The following is a 20,256-nucleotide window of genomic DNA, read 5'->3' on the forward strand; positions in this document are numbered from 1 at the left end:
TGTATATATGGTTAAATGTGTTATACATTGTGGGTATTATAAGTATATAATCATATATATAGAATATATTTATAAAATATATTCCATATGTATGTATATAACGTAAATGGTTAAACTGTTCCTATCATAATCATATGGTTCTGATAATCTCTTGTATTTTTACTACATTTTCTTTGGTTCAATTAACGATAATTTTCTCGATTTTTCAAATGTACATTTACAAGATTAAATAAAACTTAGATCAAGCATAAAACTTAAAAGGCATCAAGTTATCGATTCAACCATTTTATCCACATTTGTGTTAGTTCTTTTTAAATTGTTTTTAATTTTTTTAAATTGAAGGCTGAAACTGAAACTAAAAGAAAAGGAAAGGCAGTGATTGTAAAAATATGAAAAAAACGGATATGGCCAAAATTTTTTTAATGTTTATCATTATATCTTAATTTTTAATTAAGTAACTAAATTGAGCAAAAAAAAATTTAGCCGTGGTTGCTAAAAAAATTATTTTGTAATTATTTAATTATTTGTCATTATTTATAATGGGGATACAACACCATGCAACCATTATTTATATGCCTATATGGTAATCCCATATAATAACATTATGATTATCAGACTGGCCAGACGTGATCTGATCAAACAAAATAGCATTAAATAAACTTTCAGTTAACAGACATGATGCAAATGAAATATAATGACTTGTTATATTCATGTTAGTTATCCAAGTTTATCATGAAAATTTAATGAAACTGTTTTTATCAAAATTCATTTTGTAGATAAAGCCTTATTTCGATTTTGAAAACAACTTTTGAAACGAGTTTGTTTCAAAAACAAATTTTAAATTCATTAATGTCAATAATTTGGTAGAATTCTTATAATACTGTATAAAATATGGTCTCCTTGCTCGAACACTATGCTCCTATGCTTGAACACTAACAAATATATACAAAATATAATGTAGAAGTATATATATATATATATATATATATACATATAAGTATATATATTTATATATATACCCACAAAGATTTAAAAATACTAATCAATATGTATAAAATATAAATATATAAATGTATATGTTCAATAATACATTTTTCATATAAAAATTTTCTTCATAAAATATCGAAAAATACTTTAAAAATCAATTAAAAAGTTACAGCTATTACTTGATACAAAGGAATGCATTTTCTCATAAATAATATTGCAGCCATGTTCTGTTATAAGTTATATCATGTTTTAATGAATAACTTAATAAAATTTTTATATTTTATTTAAGGAAAGGAGCATGGATGATATGGTGGATGAGTCTTGGGAAACTGTTCTTGCTCATTTGCAAGATGATGACACAGTTAATGAAAATTATTCTCCACATCCGCATCTCTTGGAATGCACCAGAGTTTTAGTGCAACATGACTTGTTCAATGTTCTACATGAATATTTAGTTGATGAACTGAAACAAAAGATCAACATAGAATATTATAAAATTTTTTGGGATAATTTCCAATTTGAAATACCTGAAACATTAATTGTTGATACTCTATTTACATCATTCAAAAATCTTCATGATCAACTGTTTTGTTGTTTTAGTTCCTTGTTGAAGTTTCATTTGCTTAATGGATTCTATAGTTCAACTAATGTGGATTGTGGGAAACTCAAAGAAATTTTCATTGTGCTGATTAATTCATATTTACGAGGAGTCATATTTTTTGTGAACACTGTTCATTACAAAGCTGCTCTAAAATGTTTTTTGAAGAAATTTTTCTCTGTTGCAGAGTTAGTAGACACAAAAAATGTCAACCTTGGTCTTCAAAACTGTTTATGCTGGTCTGAATTAGTTTCAAGTTGTCAATGCAATTCTACTTTAAAGAAGTTCAATGATTTTTTCAAATTGTTACACAATCTCAAAATTATTGAACTTGTAATAACTGAACCCATGATAGAATTAATTTTTGAAAAGATTGACAACCATCTAGAACTTCAATGTAAATCTTCATATGACAAATCTTACATCAAAGATATTTATAAATGGATTGAAAAGTTAATTATAAGTTGGCCTGATGAAATTCTTTTCAAATCGTTAGAGAAAAATGAATCTTCTATTAGATTTTTGTCAAATTATGCCAAAAAGTTTAAATATTATGCTGCAAATATTTATGGAAAAATGAGAATTGATCAACTGTTTGATATAATTATAGAATATCCTGATTCATTACCAGTGTTAATGGATTTGATTGAATGTTTGAAATTGGTTCCTGAGTTGAAAATGATTCTCGTTTATTCTCTCAAACAAGCTCTCAAACTGCGCTTATTACACCCAGGAGTTAACACAGGAGATATTTTGACTGCATATATATCCACCATGAGAGCACTCAGAATTTTGGACCAGAGTGGAGTTTTGCTGGAGATGGTAGGTGAGCCAGTAAAACAATATCTGAAAGGCAGAGATGACACAGTACGTTGCATTGTCACTAGTTTAACTGAAGATAGCAACAATGATCTTTCTGAGGAGTTGAATAAGGGTTATTTATTAGCTGACAGTGATTCTGAAGATGAGTTGTCTTGTCTTTTTAATTGGGAAACTTGGAATCCTGACCCTGTCGAAGCAGAACCTCTTAGACCCTCCCAAGCTAGCAGATCTTTTGATATAATTAGCATGCTTGTTAACATCTATGGAAGCAAAGAACTGTTCATTGAGGAATATCGTTCATTATTAGCTGATAGAATATTAACGCAGTTGAGCTATGACACTGTAAAAGAAATAAAACATTTAGAACTATTAAAACTAAGGTTTGGCGAAAGTCAGCTGCATCAGTGTGAAATCATGTTAAAAGATGTTTCAGACTCTAGAAGAATTAGTAATATAATTCAATCTAGAAAACAAAGTGTTGATGCTTCTGACGTTATTCCTATTAATGGCATGATTCTGTCAGCACAATTTTGGCCTCCAAGATTGAAAGATGAGAAAGTTAAATTACCAGATTGTTTAATTAATTCAATGCAGCATTATAAAAAGTCGTTTGAATTGCTGAAAGGGAATAGGACTCTAATCTGGAAACCCCATCTTGGGTTGGTTAATATGGAGATAGAGTTAAAAGGAAAAATTTTAACGTTTAATGTTTCTCCAATACATGCTGCAATTATCTGGCATTTTCAGTCTAAACCAGTGTATACTGTTGATGAATTAAGTTCTATTATGCAAATGCCAACTCAAGCTTTACAAAGAAAAATTGCCTTCTGGCAAAGTCAGGGGTTATTAAAAGAAGACGGGGTTGATACTTTTAGGGTTGTTGATGAATTAAAAAGTACCTCACAAGATACTATGATAGTTGATGAAGATACAGTTGAATCGGTTTTAGTTTCTTCTAAAGATCAAAAAGAAGAAGAATTACAAATTATTTGGTCATATATTGTTGGAATGCTAACAAATTTGGAATCTCTATCTTTAGAAAGAATACACGCGATGTTAAAAATGTTTGCAATGCAAGGACCCGGATCACAATGCTCTCTTTCTGACCTGAAAGCTATTTTAGAACTGAAACTCAAAGAACTTAAACTTGTTTATTCAAATGGTGTTTATAGACTACCTCCAAGTTAATATCACCTTTCAAATTATTCATGTCCACATAATGTTGTCCTTAATATTTTTATTAAATATACATTAAACGCTACGATGTTTCAACGTTGTAAAAGTAAATCATCATTGTTTCTTTCAGTCGATCTTTGTCAGTAGACGAGCGTTTGCTCAAGTTCTTAAATAGGAGGTAGGTTTCTCATAAGAAAATAGTTACTGGGGTTTAGTAACATGTAGGTACGGTTGTAGAAATTGGTATAGCTGGCGTAAGAAACGGTCACATGTCTATCCAAAATGAATTGCATTTAGTTGCGCCTATAGAATATTTTTTGCAGGGCCTACTGTATTTTTTCTCTGTTGTTTAATCGAAAAGAATTGCTGTCCCTCAATGGCTATAAATGTAAGCCGAATGTGGACGCGGAGCTTTCGACTCCTTTGTATTCCAACTAAGCTATGTAAGAAAGTCTTTTATACAGAGAATCATCAATATAGATAATAAATTGGTTGGTGAATTAGCCTAGTCTGTCCGAAACTCTGATTCGTATGCCATGCGCGTGTTATGCGGTGCTCGCGCGAGCACGTAAAATGTATGTGGGTAGTACGTCCTTTGCGGTTCATAAGTTGTTTTATAATTATGGAATAACATGTAAACGGTGCTGTGTTTGATAAAGCTGCATATTGAAAGAAGGAAGACGGTTGCGTGCGATTATTGAAAATGATGCAAGTGCTGCTCAGTCAATATTCATGCACTATGCTTCAATTCTTATACAAGTACGATGCATACCAATAAAAATGATTCCAGCTAAAGTTCTCCAATTAGAGTTTATAAAATTATAATTTATTAAAAAATTTTTACAGATGACTAATTAGTTAGCTAAAACTTTAATTTATTGTCGAAAGTATGAGACTTAGTGTAACCCATGGATAACCATACAATATTGTCTATTCTATGTGATGCAGGCCATACAGTCTTTTCCAGAAGTTTTATCTCTACATTTTACCTCAAACAAAAGTTGTAAATAAAAACATAATGCACGCCATTTTTATTCTGGTTTTTCATGGTTAGTTCGTCTTAGGGTTGTAAAACTCGATTTTTTATATTTGGAACGAGATATTTACATTTATTATTGTTTGATATGTTGGTTGTTTTAATCGAATTTTACTTAAATGTTGGGTTGTACAAAATTTTGTGCCGCACTGATTTATTTTTGCATGGCGGCGGCATACTATGATGAAAATCTCAAAGAAAAATGATCATTTCGTTTTTCTTTTTCAATTTGACAATTTTCAAAAAAATTTTTTAGTCCTTTTACTTAGCCTTGCTACTTTTTGCAGTATTTCGTACTTGGTGCATCAAGTCATGAAATAAATGGATTTCTACTTCAGCATACAAACTAAAATTCAAAAACAAGAATTAGGCATAAACTAGATCTAAAAGTATAATAATATGAAATAAAAAAATAAAGCCATGGCATAAGCCACAAATATAAATAAAATAAATTCTCATTCAGATCTTTTTCATTATAGCGTATTATTTGGATAACTCTCTATTCATGGTAAATATCGCTGCTGAACTGCTAAAAAATTATTAAAGATGCGGTAAATGTTTGTCTATGGTAAATTAATCATATCTTTAGATAGGAATGCAAAAATGTTTATTAACTTTAACATAGATCAACATCGATACTTTTGCAAATGATATAATATCGCTGAAATATTGATAGTCGACTCTCAAAAAATCTTAAAAAACATCAATTACAAAGTTTTGGTCCGTCTGTTAAAGAAAAGAAATGACATTTAAAATTAAATCAACAGATAATAAATTATTTTGATGTATTTAAGAATAATGTTGCATTTCTAGGTAGACATCGCTCACTTGTAATTCTCAGAGCGCATGTATGATTAATAATATAACTTGGAAAAATATTAGGAAATATATGTCTTTAAATTTGAAAATGCTGTGAAGAGTAAATTAATTTTTTCTCTTCTCAGGCTATGACTAAGCACCCAGGAAGGCCACAGCAATAATTATTATTGACTAAGTAAAAAATATATGCTGTAGTATTTAAGGTGGAGGTAGTAATTTTTCAAAATATATGCTGCATTATTTAACACAAATGTAGCCTTGTGTTATTTTCTTATTTTCTTTTTTTTTATAATATAAAATAGATATTTTTTTAAAATAGATATTTATATTTTTTATAATATAAAATATATATAATTAGAAATAGATAAAAGATAAATTAAAATTTTTTGGTTCAATTTAGTCAAATTTTGTAATTGCAGTATAATGCACGGAGAAACTTAATAAGAAGATAAAGATTTCTTTCTCGTTGAACCAGTTATCCGCATTATTAAAGATGCTTTCTCAAGATTCAGACGTTCCAGTTATCAAACGTCTTAAATTAAATTTTTCCTCTTCCTCAGCTGCAGGTTATTTCATTTTTTCTCATGATCAATAATTAATTATTATAACAAATAACACCTTACTGTCCATTGTGTATTGTACTGTGTTTGAAGAGATTTTCCATTCCAACTTGCATGTCTGTTATATATTGCTTGGAATGCTCGGGTGTTTGTGGAGATGTTTTAATTTTATTAATATTTCATATTTTTTTCTAATTTTACACTAATTCATAATGTAAGAAATGAAGGAATTTTCAGAAAAATAACATGAATAACATTGTAAAACAAAGAAAATATTGCAATTTAAAATGCCTTTTCAGCAGGAAAATAAATTTATAGAGTACTTTGTGTTATGAAAGAAAATTATTTAAATAATTAAATCAAGTAACTAAAGAGGGATGAAGTTAATTGGATAAAAAAATGCAATTATTATTATTTGTCAATCCCAATGGCATTAGTTATGTATCTGTTAGTTATGTATCTGTATAGACTGAAAGTATGGTGAAGTTAGGGGTGGATGCCACCAGGCTTGTGAGATGTTGAAGATTCATGTCAGATATCATATGTTATTTTGTGTTTATTATTATATGCTAATGATGATGATGATGATGGTGGTGATGGGATGATGATGACCTTTAATGAATATCTATCCTACAATATTTTTGTATGAAACATTTGTTCATTTAGTATTTTCATGCTCATTCTTAAATGTTTTCATACTTATTGGTTTGTGTTTAATGAATTTGTTTGTTAATATTTTATAAAATTCATTTCATTTAATAAGATCAAGCTTGGAGTATTGTCAATCCCACTGAGCTCAATGCCCAACTTCCTGATGAGTTAAGTGATGTGACAGAGTCTCCCAGTATGATTTATTCATTTGTATCTACACTTTGTTGTAATTTCAATTAAAGTAATCTTTAATTAGAGACAGAATAAAAGATCTCTTGTTTATCTTCTGTTTTAATTACTAGAGCAAATATTGTAATTATGTTAAGTTGGATGATGAATATTTTTTTTTTTATTTTTCAGATTCAGACAGTTTTGGAAATACAAATGGGAGCTATATGGATTCTTACATGCCTAACAACAGCTTAACATCCTTCAACACTACATACAATATTCATGCCACGAGTTCAGCTACTAATAATAATGCTTCCAGCACACTAACAATTTCAAATGGCAAGCAGGTGACAAATTCTTATGAATACTATCAGCAGAATCAAAATTTTATTCAACCACAACATAATTCTGCTGGGATTTTTGCAGAAAGTTTTAGAACAGTTTCATCAGCAGCTAACTCCAAACTAGTGACCAATGGCGTTGGCTCTGATAACAGTAATATTGAATTTAATAGCAACTCTAACATAGCTAGTTACGCCTGTAACAATATTGTCATTAACAACACTAGTCACGTTACTCATGCTTATCCTCCCAACGTTATCATCCTGCCTGAATCTCAGCACCAACCACCACTCAACAACAACTATTCAAATCTCATAAACGAAACCAGCACAGTTACCGTGAAGGAAGACGATAAAGATCTCTTAAACAACGAGTCCTTAGTTCATCAGGGCCTGTGGAGTAGAACCACGCAAGGACAAGGTCAACAATTTCATAAAAACAACTCATCACAAAATATACAATCAATTTCAGATGAGACTAAAAGACGACTGATACAGCAACAGCTTGTGTTACTGTTGCATGCTCATAAGTGCAAGAAACGTGAAGAGAGTAACAACAATTTTCTAGAAACTTCATCAATAGGCTCAGCAGAGAATCTAGACCATAATGTTTGTTCTATACCTCACTGTAAAACTATGAAGAACATCATTGTTCATATGGTTGATTGCCGATTGGGAAAGTTCTGTAAAAGTAAATAATTTCACTGATTCTTTCATTAATTGTTTTAGTCCACACAATATAAGTTTTTATACGACATGCTAATCTCATAATTTGTATCCTTAATAGTTTGAAAAATTCAAATTTTAAATTTGTATTGAGTTTAATTAAATATTACAACTAAAACAGCGGCCCATTGTGCATCCAGTCAGCAGATATTGCACCACTGGAAGATATGCAACAATATGAATTGTTCTGTTTGTTCCCCACTCAAATTAATATGCGAAAAAAAGTCAACAGCTGCCTCAACATCTACCACTGCACTCGCAAACAATTTCATAATCTCCAGCAACTCGCATACTCATACTTTTCCTTCGGCAACATCTAGTTTTATTACATCTGATAATTCGTTAAGTTACGGTAGCCTGATAGCAAATGAGAGAACATCTAACACTTCCAACGTGTTAGTATGCACTGCTGCAACATTGTCACAACAATCTTCTTCATCTCTATCTCCCGTTACTGTCAACAAAACTCAGGTCTTGAATCACTTGCAACAACTACACCATCAGCTGCAGAAGCAGCACGAAATGCAACAGCAACAACAATTGTTGTTACAGCAACAACAGCCACAACCAGTTGCTCCAGTCACAAAAGCACAAGATTCAAAACAAGATTATAATGATTCTTTTGGTGAGCAGCATCAACAGCAATTCTTTATTCAAGTTTCTAAAGAACAAGATTTGAAACAAGATACTAATAACTTTTGCAATGAACAACTACTTGGTGATCACAGTCAACAACAGGAATCTGTTCAGTCACTGCCACGTGAATCATTACCATCATGTCAATCAAAAAACACACCACTGATGAATGGAAATGCTCCTAATCAAACTGATACTCCTAGATCAGCTGATTGGCGGGAAAATGTCACTTCAAATCTGAGGAGTATTCTCATTCACAAATTGTCTGTTTTTTTTTGTTTTTACAAAATTAATTTATTAACATTTAATAAGGTATTTATTGAAATGAGGTCATGGAAAATGTGAAAAAATAAACGTTTGAATGTTTTCAGAGTAAAAGCCATTTTTCCTCAATGTAACGAAATGTCATTGAAGGACAGAAGATTGTTGAGCCTGATGCACTATGCAACAAAAGTTGAGAGTGACATGTTTGACATTGCTCTAAATATGGTATGTTGTGTATGTTGCTGCATGTTGTTGTTGTGTATGTTTCTTACTTGCTTATTTGTATGTGTGCTTTTGTGTTTATCTGCCTGTTTTATATGTGACTATATTTATTTATTTTTTGTTACTTGTTTTTTTATAATTAATATCTGATTTATTTATTAATATTAATTAATAATTAATTAATTATTAATAAGAAAATAAGTATCTAAATTGGATTGAAAACATTGGGTGATGTTGAATGATTGATTGTCTTACAGTGGGGTTTTCTGTGGTTTTCCTATAGCAAGCTGTCATTTTTAATTCCTCTCCAATTTTATTTATTTTGTTTCTTATTCCACTATATTCAGCCGAGCACATCATATTTTTTGATAATGCATGTGTCATATGATATTGTAAATATATTTTTTCAAAAGTTTAATTTTTGGAAAACTCTTCAAATTTATAACTTCTATAATATAAAGTAATGCTGTTATTATTTTCGCAAAAGTTTTTTAAAATTAACTTTTAATAGAGAAATTATCATCATAAGCGTTTGAATTTTTAAGCATGAAGATCTTATTTGCATAACAATTTATCACAATCAGGGAAGAAAATTGATACTTTATGTTTCAATATCTCTTTAATGATGCTAACATCTCATACATTTATAGACGATTATGTTTACTTCAAATTTAAATTCAATTATTTATTTATTTAATAATTTATTTATATATATGTATAATACAATTCCTTTCAGAATGACTACCTCCAATTATTGGCTGTGAAAACAAGCAAAATACAGAAAGATTTAGATGAGAAAAGATCTAAACAATTATCTGATGGTAGGCTGCATGTGTTCATCCTTATATTTAGATCTAATTTGTATTGTCTTAATTTATAATTATTTCAGAGTTGACATACTTTTGCTATCTAGAATAAGATATTATTTTTATAACGTTATTATTATCTTAAACTTATAATCTCTTAAAAGTTTTGTTCTTGATCTGGTCTGAATCATCTACTTTTGAAAAAGAATTATTGAAAACAATTTGAAATATCATAGATTTATAGTGATTTAATACAATATCTGTGATGAATAATTTTTAGAAAGATGTTAAAGATATATAAATAAATATATTAAAACATAGGTACTTTTTTGAAAAATGTTGAAAAAGTATAAATATTGTTACATTACAAAACATTGGTTCCCTACATGTACGCCATACAATATCCTTGCATAACAATATATTATGACATATAGTTTCTAGAAAAAAGTTCAAGTTTTATGAATTAAAAATTTCGAATTATTGTTTTACTAATTTATCTTCTAGGTCACAATGTTGAGGAGGCTACTTTGAAGAGCTCTTCATCTGCTAGCCTTCTAGTTAGTTTATTAATTATTCCTTATATTTTTATTGATATGACGTGAAATTGTTTTTTTTTTATACAGTACTTGCATACCTCTCATTCATGTACACCACACGCGCTCACACACGCACACACACACAAGGATTGAGAGAGAGAGAGACGTTTGTGTTTATATCTGCTTAGAATTTTATTAACGCACCAATCCTGTTGATATTCATTTGCAGAGTGTTTCCTGTACATTCCCCTCTGATGTTACTGGCAAGCCATCATCATTTCCATCTGTTACATCTACTGTGAAGCCATCTCTAGCCTCACTAGCTTACTCTGTTTCAAGTGTTTCTACTCATCTGACACATGCAACAATGACTGCTACAACAACTTCAACAAGTCAACTGTTTCACCAGGCTGAGTCAAATGGAAGTTCAATGGATGTTGAGTTTGGCGGACCACCTTGCACATACATGCTTCAACCAAATGAGTTTACAGGAGACAGCAGTGATAATTCACCTGAACTATTGTATGCAACAAACATGATGAACACTCAGGACAATAATATTTCTAGTCAAATAATACATAAAACCAGCAACAGCAAGCCACTCCTCCTAGCCAATGAAAGTTCTTCTGAAAATTTTAATCATAATACGTCTGCATTGGTTAAGATGGGTAACAAAAACAACAGCTCGATACTGTTTGCTGATTTGAGTGCTGTTAAAAATGAAAGCAATGATATTGATAACAAACTTGAAGTTAAGTTGAAAAATGAAGATAAGAATGGAACTCTGGTGAAGTCAACAAGCCCAACTGATGTGAAGGATGGTCTTGATTACACTAAAAAAGGTTGTTATTATCTCATTTTAAATGCTGATGTACAACTCCAAGGTGACCATAAATCCTTTTTAATAATAATTAAACGTAATTATTTAACATTGTTCAGTGTTGACAGGTACAGAATTGAGATGTATTCTGATGCCAGTTTTGGAACAGTTGTACAGATGTGAGCCAGAGTCCTTTCCCTTTAGAAAACCTGTTGACCCACTTGGAGAGGGCATACCAGTGAGATTATTATATATTTGGATATTTCTTGTTGCATCATTTGTTCATATACAAAAGTTGTGTCTGTGTGTGTGTGTGTGTGTGCGCGCGTGTGTGTGTGTAAGTAATTGCTTTATTATCATAACGGATTTGTCAACTGACAGGATTGGTAATTAACTCATTAATCAGTTAATTGAACTCATTTATTACCTACTATCTTTAGTTTTTCATCTTTCTCTTATAATGATTTGCTTTTAGTCCTTTTTATTACTGTTATGGTTATTAATGTTGTTGTCGCGTTTTTGTGTTGGCTCTATTCCACATGGTGGCATGTTTTCGTGATGATGGTTGTAATTTGGTGGAATTGATTATTGTTTGCTCAATGTTTATTGTGCATTACAGCTTACATATTTTGTTCTGCAGTAAACAATTTGCATATTATATATACATTTTATTCCTTAATTTTGCTTTCATACTTTTGAAACAAAAACTCTATAAAAAAATGTGAATCTTTTTAGGATTACTTTGATGTCATAAAGAAGCCTATGGACCTGTCAACTATAAAGAAAAAATTGGATGCGGGTTTCTACAGTGATCCGTGGGTTTTCATTGATGATGTCTGGCAGATGTTTGAGAATGCATGGACTTACAACAAGAAAGGCACTAAAGTTCACAAGTACTCCACTAAGGTTTGTTCTTTTTACTTACCATGCTTTCGTTCAGCATTGCTATATATATACATTTTATTCAATATATAACATTGAAATCATAATCAATTTTAAATTCGTTAATTTATTTTCATGCTAGACATAACTTTCATTGGATGATTACTTTGTAAACAGCTGTCTGAAATATTTGACCACGAAATTGACAACATGATGAAATCATTGGGCTACTGCTGTGGCCACAAACACATCTTCAGTCCCATAGTCCTTATCTGCTATGGCAAGCACATGTGCACCATACCCGTCAACACTTACTATTATACATACCAAAATAGGTAGGTACATTTTGCTATAGGGTTTTTTTATGTACATTAATTATAATGAAAATTAATTAATCACGTCTTAGTTATTTTGATTTTATTTTTCATTGGAATATTCGTTGTTTGATTATTTTTTTTTTATTTGATAATGTTGATGGATTTGAGATTTCGTCAATTAATTAATTTTAAATAAATTCCTTTGTTAGGTTTTCCTATTGTGAGAAATGTTTCAATGACATTAGGACTGATTATATTGAGTTAAATGAAGATGCTAGTCAAGCGCCGACGTATGTTTCTTATTTAAAATCATTTTCATCTTTTAGGTTTTTTTTTCATATATTATATTTCAAATACCTCATAAATTACATTGGAAATAAATAAGATTTTAATATAATTGAAAAAATGATTTTATGTTTTTTTTATTTCTTCTCCTAAGTCGCCTGCTGAAAACTCTCTTCCTCAAAATGAAAAATGGAGAATTTGATTACGAACCGTAAGCAGCAGTTTTTTTTTATAATTTCAGTTGATTATTCAATCATTTATTTATTTATTTATTCCTTACAATTTATTCTTCACAAAATAGTTTGCCAATATAAATTTTAATTAATTATACATATTGTCGTTTTACCTGTTGCTAGGTTAGTAGCCTGCAGTATTTGCAACAACAAGCACCACAACATCTGCGTCATGCACATGGATCAGATCTCCAGTAGCAACAGATTCGTCTGTTCTATTTGCACAAAAAGTCAGAACTTGAAGAAAAAAGAAAATAAATTTACCGCTAAAAGTCTGTTTTTTTTATGTACTTCTCGTTTTTTTAATATTTCCATTTTAATTTGATTTTTACTAACAATCATTATAGTCATAAAATAGATTATTATATTATATTATATTATTGATTATTATATTTTTATTTACTAATCACTATTTTTATTATTATATTTATTAAGGAGAATATTATATTTGTAAAATTCTAGGACTTCCACAAACGAAGTTAGGTTCTTATCTGGAGTTGCGTGTGAACTCATTTCTGAAGAGGAAGGATGCAGGTATAAATGATGTTGTCATTAGAGTTCTCGCAAGTTCAGAAAAATCTGTCGAAGTTAAAGCAGGCAAGTTTTTTTATTGATTTCTTTATGCCTGCTTGTTCATTATAATTTTCTGTGTATCTATTTGCATCTTCTTTTATGTTATTTTTTATTATTCAACGTCTTTATACTTGCTGTTTTACCTTTATTTCTTCACATTTAATTTTGGTAGCTTTGCAAATTTTATTTATTGAAAAAATTATTCGTAAATTATCTTACTTCCAACTGCATGACATCTAGGCATGAGGAGGAAGTTTTGCAATGATGAAAGCAAAGAGATGGAGAAGAGTTTTCCTTACATAGCCAAGGCCATATTTGCTTTTATGGATGTAGATGGAGTGGATGTCTGCTTCTTTGGCATGCACGTCCAAGAATATGCCTCATCTGTTCAGCCCAATTCTCGGTATTACTTGCTGTCCCAAATTCTATTTTTTGATTCATTTTTTGTAATTATTTTTTCAAGAATTACGAATTTTTTAGTTTTTCTGATAAGTTAGTGTCTTGAAATTATGGCTACCCAGATATTATATTCAATAATGTTATCCCATGGTTATAAATTGCAGACGTGTTTACTTAGCATACATGGACAGTGTCAACTTCTTCAGACCAAAGCATCTAAGAACATCTGTCTATCATGAATTGCTTATAGGGTACTTGGATTATGCTAAAAATCTTGGGTTTGTTTATTTTAATATAATTTTTGGTAGTATTATTAGTTTTCATTGAAAAGTTAAAATATTCAACTATTTTTGTTGTCAGTTACATGTACGCGCATATATGGGCGTGCCCTCCGAGCGATGGGGATGATTACATATTCAACTGCCATCCACCTGACATGAAAATTCCGAAACCAAAACGACTGCAGGAGTGGTACAAGAAGATGTTGAACAAGGCTGTCAATGATCAAGTCATACATGATTACAAGGTTTGTTCCTTTTTTTTAATGCCTTGGTGTTATTGCTTATATACTTCGTGTTATTTAATTCTAAAATACTTGAAAAAGACAGCAGATTTAATTTGATAAATATTATTTTTTAAACTTCAACAGGATCTCTTGAAGGATGTGATAGAGAAAAATTTACAAAGTGTGACGGAAATACCTTACTTTGAAGGTGACTACTGGCCCAATGTTTTGGAGGAATGTATCAAAGAACTGGATGAGGAAGAGAAGAAGAGGAAGGCATTGGAGGAGGCAGATGAAGATGACATGGCTGATGATGACACTAATGATGTTAGCTTATTTAACTTATCTTTGGTTTATATTTAAATTTATTTAATTTTCTAATTTTTTTCAGCATTGATTTAAATTTTGATTGCAAATTGTTAATAAATATTTTAGTTTCTGTAATGTTTTACACGTTCTTTAACTTGAAAGTACATTTAGAAATGAGTCTTCACATCTTATTTGTTTTATAGATGAATAATATCAAATATTTAAATAAAATTAATTTCAGGAACACGGCCTAAGAAGGAAAGGACAAAAAGGACCATCATCTTCATCATTGAGCAACAAAGGCAGCAACAATAGTAATGGCAATTTACACGGCACTGGTGGAGCAGCGTTGAAGAGGAAACAGACGAAGCACAAACACGGGCCACAGCGTAAAGGTGGCAAGAAGGACTCACAATTGACTACAGTCTGCAGCTTAACTGCTCGATTACTCATTGCTATTGAGAAACTGAAAGAGGTCTGTCTAGTTACAGTTTATTTCTTCTAGCTTTTCATTTTTCATTATATGAACGTTTGAGTTGAAGTAAATTAAATGTAGCTTCATGTTAATTCAAATTAGTATTACAAATTGTTATTAAAATGTATGATTGGTTTTTTGATTTAGGTTGATGTTGGTCACTATTTTACCATTGTATTTCAACAGTACATTGTCATAAATGTAGCCAAATGTTTTCTTATTATCACAATGCAATCAGGGCTTCTTCGTTGTAACACTGCAAGATCCAGACAAGGTGACAGTGAACAGCTTGCATCCAATCAAGGATCCGGATCAGTTGGTACTCAATGATTTGATGGATGGTCGAGATTCCTTCCTGGCACTGGCCAGGGAGAAGCATTACGAGTTTTCGTCATTGAGGCGAGCCAAGTACTCAACTATGGCCATGTTGTATGAGTTGCACACCCAAGGCAAGGATAACTTCGTTTATACCTGCAACATCTGCAAGGCTGCCGTCGAAACACATTACCATTGTGAAGTTTGCAACGTTAGTTTGACTTTTATTCATTTAGTCTCTTCAACGCTCCTCCTCTTTTTTTATTTATTAAGCATTTTTGTTTAGTAGTAACGTTACGTAATACATAACCTATTTCTGCCGTAGGATTTTGACCTTTGTGTACCCTGCTACCAACAAGAAGGACATCACCACAAAATGGAAAAGTTGGGTGGTTTCGATCTCAATGAGAACCAGTTGTCAAACTCGACATCATCAACAGACCAGGAAGGTCCTCGAGATGTTCGCAAGGTGGCAATTGATAGGTGCATAACTGCTCTGGTCCATGCTTGTCAGTGTCGTGATGCTAACTGTCGACTCAACAGCTGCTACAAAATGAAGCGAATCATGAATCATATGAAGATATGCAAAAGGAAGAATAATAGAGGTCGTTATCGTTAGGCATTTCGATGTACACGTATATATGCTTCATCTGTTTGTTTGCTCAATAGTCTGGAGTTTATTATTTGGTTTATGTGGCTTCAGACTTAAAATTGTTTCCTCGTGTTTAATTATATTTTGCTGTTTTATCTCAATATTTTTTTTGAAGTAATTATCATTTTTCCTTTTAATTTATAACCAACTGATATTAACGTATTAATAAAAATTCAGGTTGTTCCATATGTAGACAGTTGATTGCTCTGTGCTGCTACCATGCAAAACATTGCCAGGAGAACAAATGCCTTGTACCCCTTTGTGCTCCCATTAAACAAAAACTTCAGTTGCAGAAGAGTGTTCAGGCTCAGATGATGAGAAGAAGAATGGCTGCACTGACTCAAAGTGGGACAGAAAATGATTCTAATGTTGATAATGCTAATGAGAGTAACGGTTATATGGAAAGTGAAAACAACAAAATGGATGTTGATGAAGAGAGATATGATCAATATGTTCAAAATGGTCAGGACAGAAGTAAGTTGGGATTGCTTTGTGGGCAATCACTGAAGTTGTCTTCTTTGAATACAAACGACAATGAAATCATATATAATCAAAAGATGATGGTTCAGTCTAATTCAATATCAGCTCCACTGTCGTCAACATCAGCTTTGCCAACAACATCATCATCATCAACAACTGTAACGTTCACTTCTAGATCATCTCAACCTGTCATCATATCATTGCACTCATCACTCACAAATCTTTCAACCACCAAGCCATCAACTTCCAACCTGAAAAGAGGTTTTCAGTGCATATCAACTACATCATCTCTGTTATCGCAGTTGGTTGCCTCGCCTATCTCAAACTCATCAGCAGGTCACTTACAGGTTAATAATAGTAACTCTAACTCACTGCTAACCACGTTATTGGCTAATAAAAATGACGATGATGTCATGTCGACAACATTTCATCAGAATTATAGCAGCAGTCAAAATATGCTGTCAGCATTACTGTCATCTCCACTGAACAATGGCATCAGCAACAACAATGACAACAGTCTGAATGAAAGACTTAAGTACATAAATGCTGCGAATCAATTTAATGACTCTTCTCTTAATGTTAACAATGATAACATTAACAACATTAGCCACATTAGTTATTCCGAGGATAATAATAATATTAATAATAATAATAATAATCTTATTAATAACAGTATTAATAACAATTTTACCTATATTACTAACAACAACAATAGCTCGAATAGCAATATTGATAGCAGCAACAATAACAACCTTCTGAACGTTGGAAACCTCAGCAACAGTTTGTTACTCATAAACACAGGTGATGGTTACAAGATCCTTACAAACGCATTCAATCAGCAATTAGATAATTCATCAATTGCTCTTGCAAATGACATCAACAACAAAAAACTCAGCATTATTAGTAACAGTAATTGCGCTAATAACAATAGTTGTAATAATAATAATGACGTTGTCAATGTTAACAACAGTTATATCGATTTATTAAATTATAATAATGTTAATACACCAAAAAATAATTTAATCAACGTTAATGGGATTAAACTCATAGATGATGAGGCAACAGGTCAGCCAAAAGTTTTCTTGCAAACAATTCTGCCGACAAATTCCAATGTTTTACTTTCTCAACAATCAGACTCAACATGTTCACAAATGCAACATCTGATTGAACAACAAAGTCTTCAGTTTCTCCAACAGCAAAAATCACAAGCAGCTGATCACCACCAGCAACAACTTTTTAAAGCTCAACAAGTTTTACAAATTTCTCAACAATTTTCTAGGGATGAACTTTGTAAAACAGACAATTTGTTGATCACGCCTGTTCAACAGCTTCTTCAAAATCAACCTCAGCAACCACAGCAGCAGCAACAGGTGTATGAGCTGCATGAATCAGTGAAACAATGTGTGCTGCAAAAGCAGATGAATCAAAAAAATTCACAACAAATAATAAAATTTGTCAGCTCAAATGTCATTCCTAATCAAGTACAACAACTAGCAACTAATAAACTTGAAAAGTCAATCAAACAGTCACCACAACAGCAAGCTTCGTCAGAAATGACTAATTTTTCAGTTTCAACTCTGCAGTCACAATCAACAACAACATCAGCAGGTGCAATGGTTTCTGAATATCTGCCAACAACCTCAATCCCAAAAGCAGGTGGTTTATTGACGAATCTTCAGAAACTTTTAAGCACAAATCCTTCTCAAAAGTATCAACGTTTTCTCAAGATGGTCAAAAGTGATCCAATAAAGATGGCTAGTTTCATAAAACAGGTAAATTATTTTGTTTAAATTTAGATGATGATATTTGCTAATCAAAATAATTTTCTTTCAGTTAGCAACAAATTCATTTTAAACTTTGATTCAAATTTTAGAAGCAGTTGGCATTGCAACAACTACAGCAGCAAAATTTAAAGGTAGCATCTTCATCATCAGTCTCATCAGCACTAATGCCCTCTTTATCATCACCAGAAACAACATCACTAACTGATGCAAGCACACCACAAGTTCCTCTTCAGCAAGTTGCAATAATTGGACAGCAACAACAACTGCAGCTGCAAAATAACAAGTCACAAATACACATTGTGAAGTTGCCTCAACAAAGCCAACAGCAACAACAACAACAACCACAGCAACAACAGCTGCAACTACAACAGCCTCAACAACAGCAGCAGCAGCAAGTTGCTCCAATAATGGTAGCTCTCAGACCTCAGGAATCGAATAAGCTGACCAAGCAGCCAACACCTGTCTCCTTTGCCTTGATGATTTCTGAAAGTGCATTATTAAGCCAGCCAGCTCAAACTTACATTAACACTGTTGATGTACTAAGCAAACCCAAGCCTCAATTTCAACAACAACGAAAACAACAGCCCAATGAACAACAATCAAATGATCAACAGCAGCAACATAAGCAGCAGGATCATCAAAAGACACCCAACTTTAACATTGGATCTGCCACTATACATATTAATAATCTGATTGCTTTTGATAATAACATTAACATTAACAACACGTTTAATGTTACAAATAACGTCAACTCAACTAGTGGGAATAACACTACCAACAACTCACCAAACTCCCACTATCAAACCTCTCCTGCTGCCAATATGTTCAAACACAAATTTGGCAACAACATGCCGCAGCTGACAGGCCCAAAGACTGTTACGAGTCAAGGTCGAGTTTCAACAAATTCGCAAGAAACACTCAATGCTTTGGTCAGCTTGCTCGCATCCAACAACAAAACAACTCTTACATTGCCATCAACTGCATCGTCGTCGCCATCACCTTCGTCATCGGTCAATAATACATTATCTGCTCTCAATGATGTTAGTCCTGCTGCTCAACTTGTTCAAAAACAACAGCAGTCTCAAAAGATGCTCTTGAATATCTCATCTGATTCTCTTTCACAACCACAACAACAACTGCAGCAACAGCAGCAACCCCAAAAGGTGTTTTTTAACATTTCATCAGATCAACAACATTCTCAAAAAATATTTCTCAACATCTCATCTGATCAACAACTACAACAGCAACAATTACTGCAACAACCTCAAAAGTTTTTCTTAAACATTTCATCTGATCAACAGCTACAGCAACTGCAACAACCTCAAAAAGTGTTTTTCAACGTTTCTTCCGATTCCCTATCTCATCAGCAACAACAACAACAGTTGCAACAGCCACAAAAGATGTTTTTCAACATTTCATCTGACTCTCTTCCACATCAAAAACATCTTCCACAGCGACTGCAACAGCAGAAAATTATATTACAATCAGGCGCCCAGCAGTTACAGAATGTAAACCTACTTCTAGCAAATGTTGATCCTCACAACCAGGAACAACAAAGCCAACAGCAGTTGAAGATTGTAAACATTAATCAGTTGTCTAACAAAGCATTACAAAATATTCAGCTATTAAATCAGCAGCAGCTGCAGCAGGACAGATTGTTATCATCTGGACAACAGCAGCAACAAGCTCAACAATTTCCAAAGCAGTTTTTGCTATTCCAACCATCTCAAAACAACAACACATCCATAAATAATCTACCAACATCTCTTACTGTTGCTACTCTAGTTGCGCAGACAACATCTACGATATCCACAACAATTATAACAGCAACAACTACAACAGCTACGTCAACGATAACTACTAACAGCATGAAGAA

General features: G+C 31.9%; 2 protein-coding genes across 2 annotated transcripts in view; both read left to right on the forward strand.

Annotated features, from left to right (window-relative positions):
* Positions 1-1,843: 1,843 nt before the first annotated feature.
* Positions 1,844-3,595, forward strand: HELRODRAFT_73864 (hypothetical protein; the record flags this gene model as incomplete). Its single annotated transcript, XM_009014277.1, has 1 exon — positions 1,844-3,595. A coding segment is annotated over one exon (1,752 nt), but the record flags the coding sequence as incomplete, so codon positions are not given.
* A 2,336-nt stretch (positions 3,596-5,931) lies between these two features.
* Positions 5,932-20,256, forward strand: part of HELRODRAFT_168416 (hypothetical protein) — a gene marked incomplete at both ends in the record, with an annotated part of 16,029 nt that continues 1,704 nt past the window's right edge. The window contains 25 exons of the mRNA XM_009014278.1: positions 5,932-6,004; positions 6,762-6,842; positions 7,010-7,582; positions 7,634-7,852; positions 8,009-8,786; positions 8,895-9,012; positions 9,746-9,830; positions 10,320-10,372; positions 10,581-11,193; positions 11,291-11,409; positions 11,907-12,077; positions 12,231-12,388; positions 12,580-12,660; positions 12,810-12,866; positions 13,012-13,160; positions 13,324-13,422; positions 13,702-13,864; positions 14,025-14,138; positions 14,221-14,386; positions 14,510-14,692; positions 14,916-15,149; positions 15,388-15,675; positions 15,790-16,069; positions 16,294-18,368; positions 18,470-20,164. Of these exons, the coding sequence (XP_009012526.1) occupies positions 5,932-6,004; positions 6,762-6,842; positions 7,010-7,582; positions 7,634-7,852; positions 8,009-8,786; positions 8,895-9,012; positions 9,746-9,830; positions 10,320-10,372; positions 10,581-11,193; positions 11,291-11,409; positions 11,907-12,077; positions 12,231-12,388; positions 12,580-12,660; positions 12,810-12,866; positions 13,012-13,160; positions 13,324-13,422; positions 13,702-13,864; positions 14,025-14,138; positions 14,221-14,386; positions 14,510-14,692; positions 14,916-15,149; positions 15,388-15,675; positions 15,790-16,069; positions 16,294-18,368; positions 18,470-20,164 (8,625 nt within the window). The remainder of the gene's footprint in view (positions 6,005-6,761; positions 6,843-7,009; positions 7,583-7,633; positions 7,853-8,008; positions 8,787-8,894; positions 9,013-9,745; positions 9,831-10,319; positions 10,373-10,580; positions 11,194-11,290; positions 11,410-11,906; positions 12,078-12,230; positions 12,389-12,579; positions 12,661-12,809; positions 12,867-13,011; positions 13,161-13,323; positions 13,423-13,701; positions 13,865-14,024; positions 14,139-14,220; positions 14,387-14,509; positions 14,693-14,915; positions 15,150-15,387; positions 15,676-15,789; positions 16,070-16,293; positions 18,369-18,469; positions 20,165-20,256) is intronic.

This window comes from Helobdella robusta, assembly GCF_000326865.2.
Source record: "Helobdella robusta unplaced genomic scaffold HELROscaffold_13, whole genome shotgun sequence".
In the NCBI taxonomy this organism is placed as follows: domain Eukaryota; kingdom Metazoa; phylum Annelida; class Clitellata; order Rhynchobdellida; family Glossiphoniidae; genus Helobdella; species Helobdella robusta.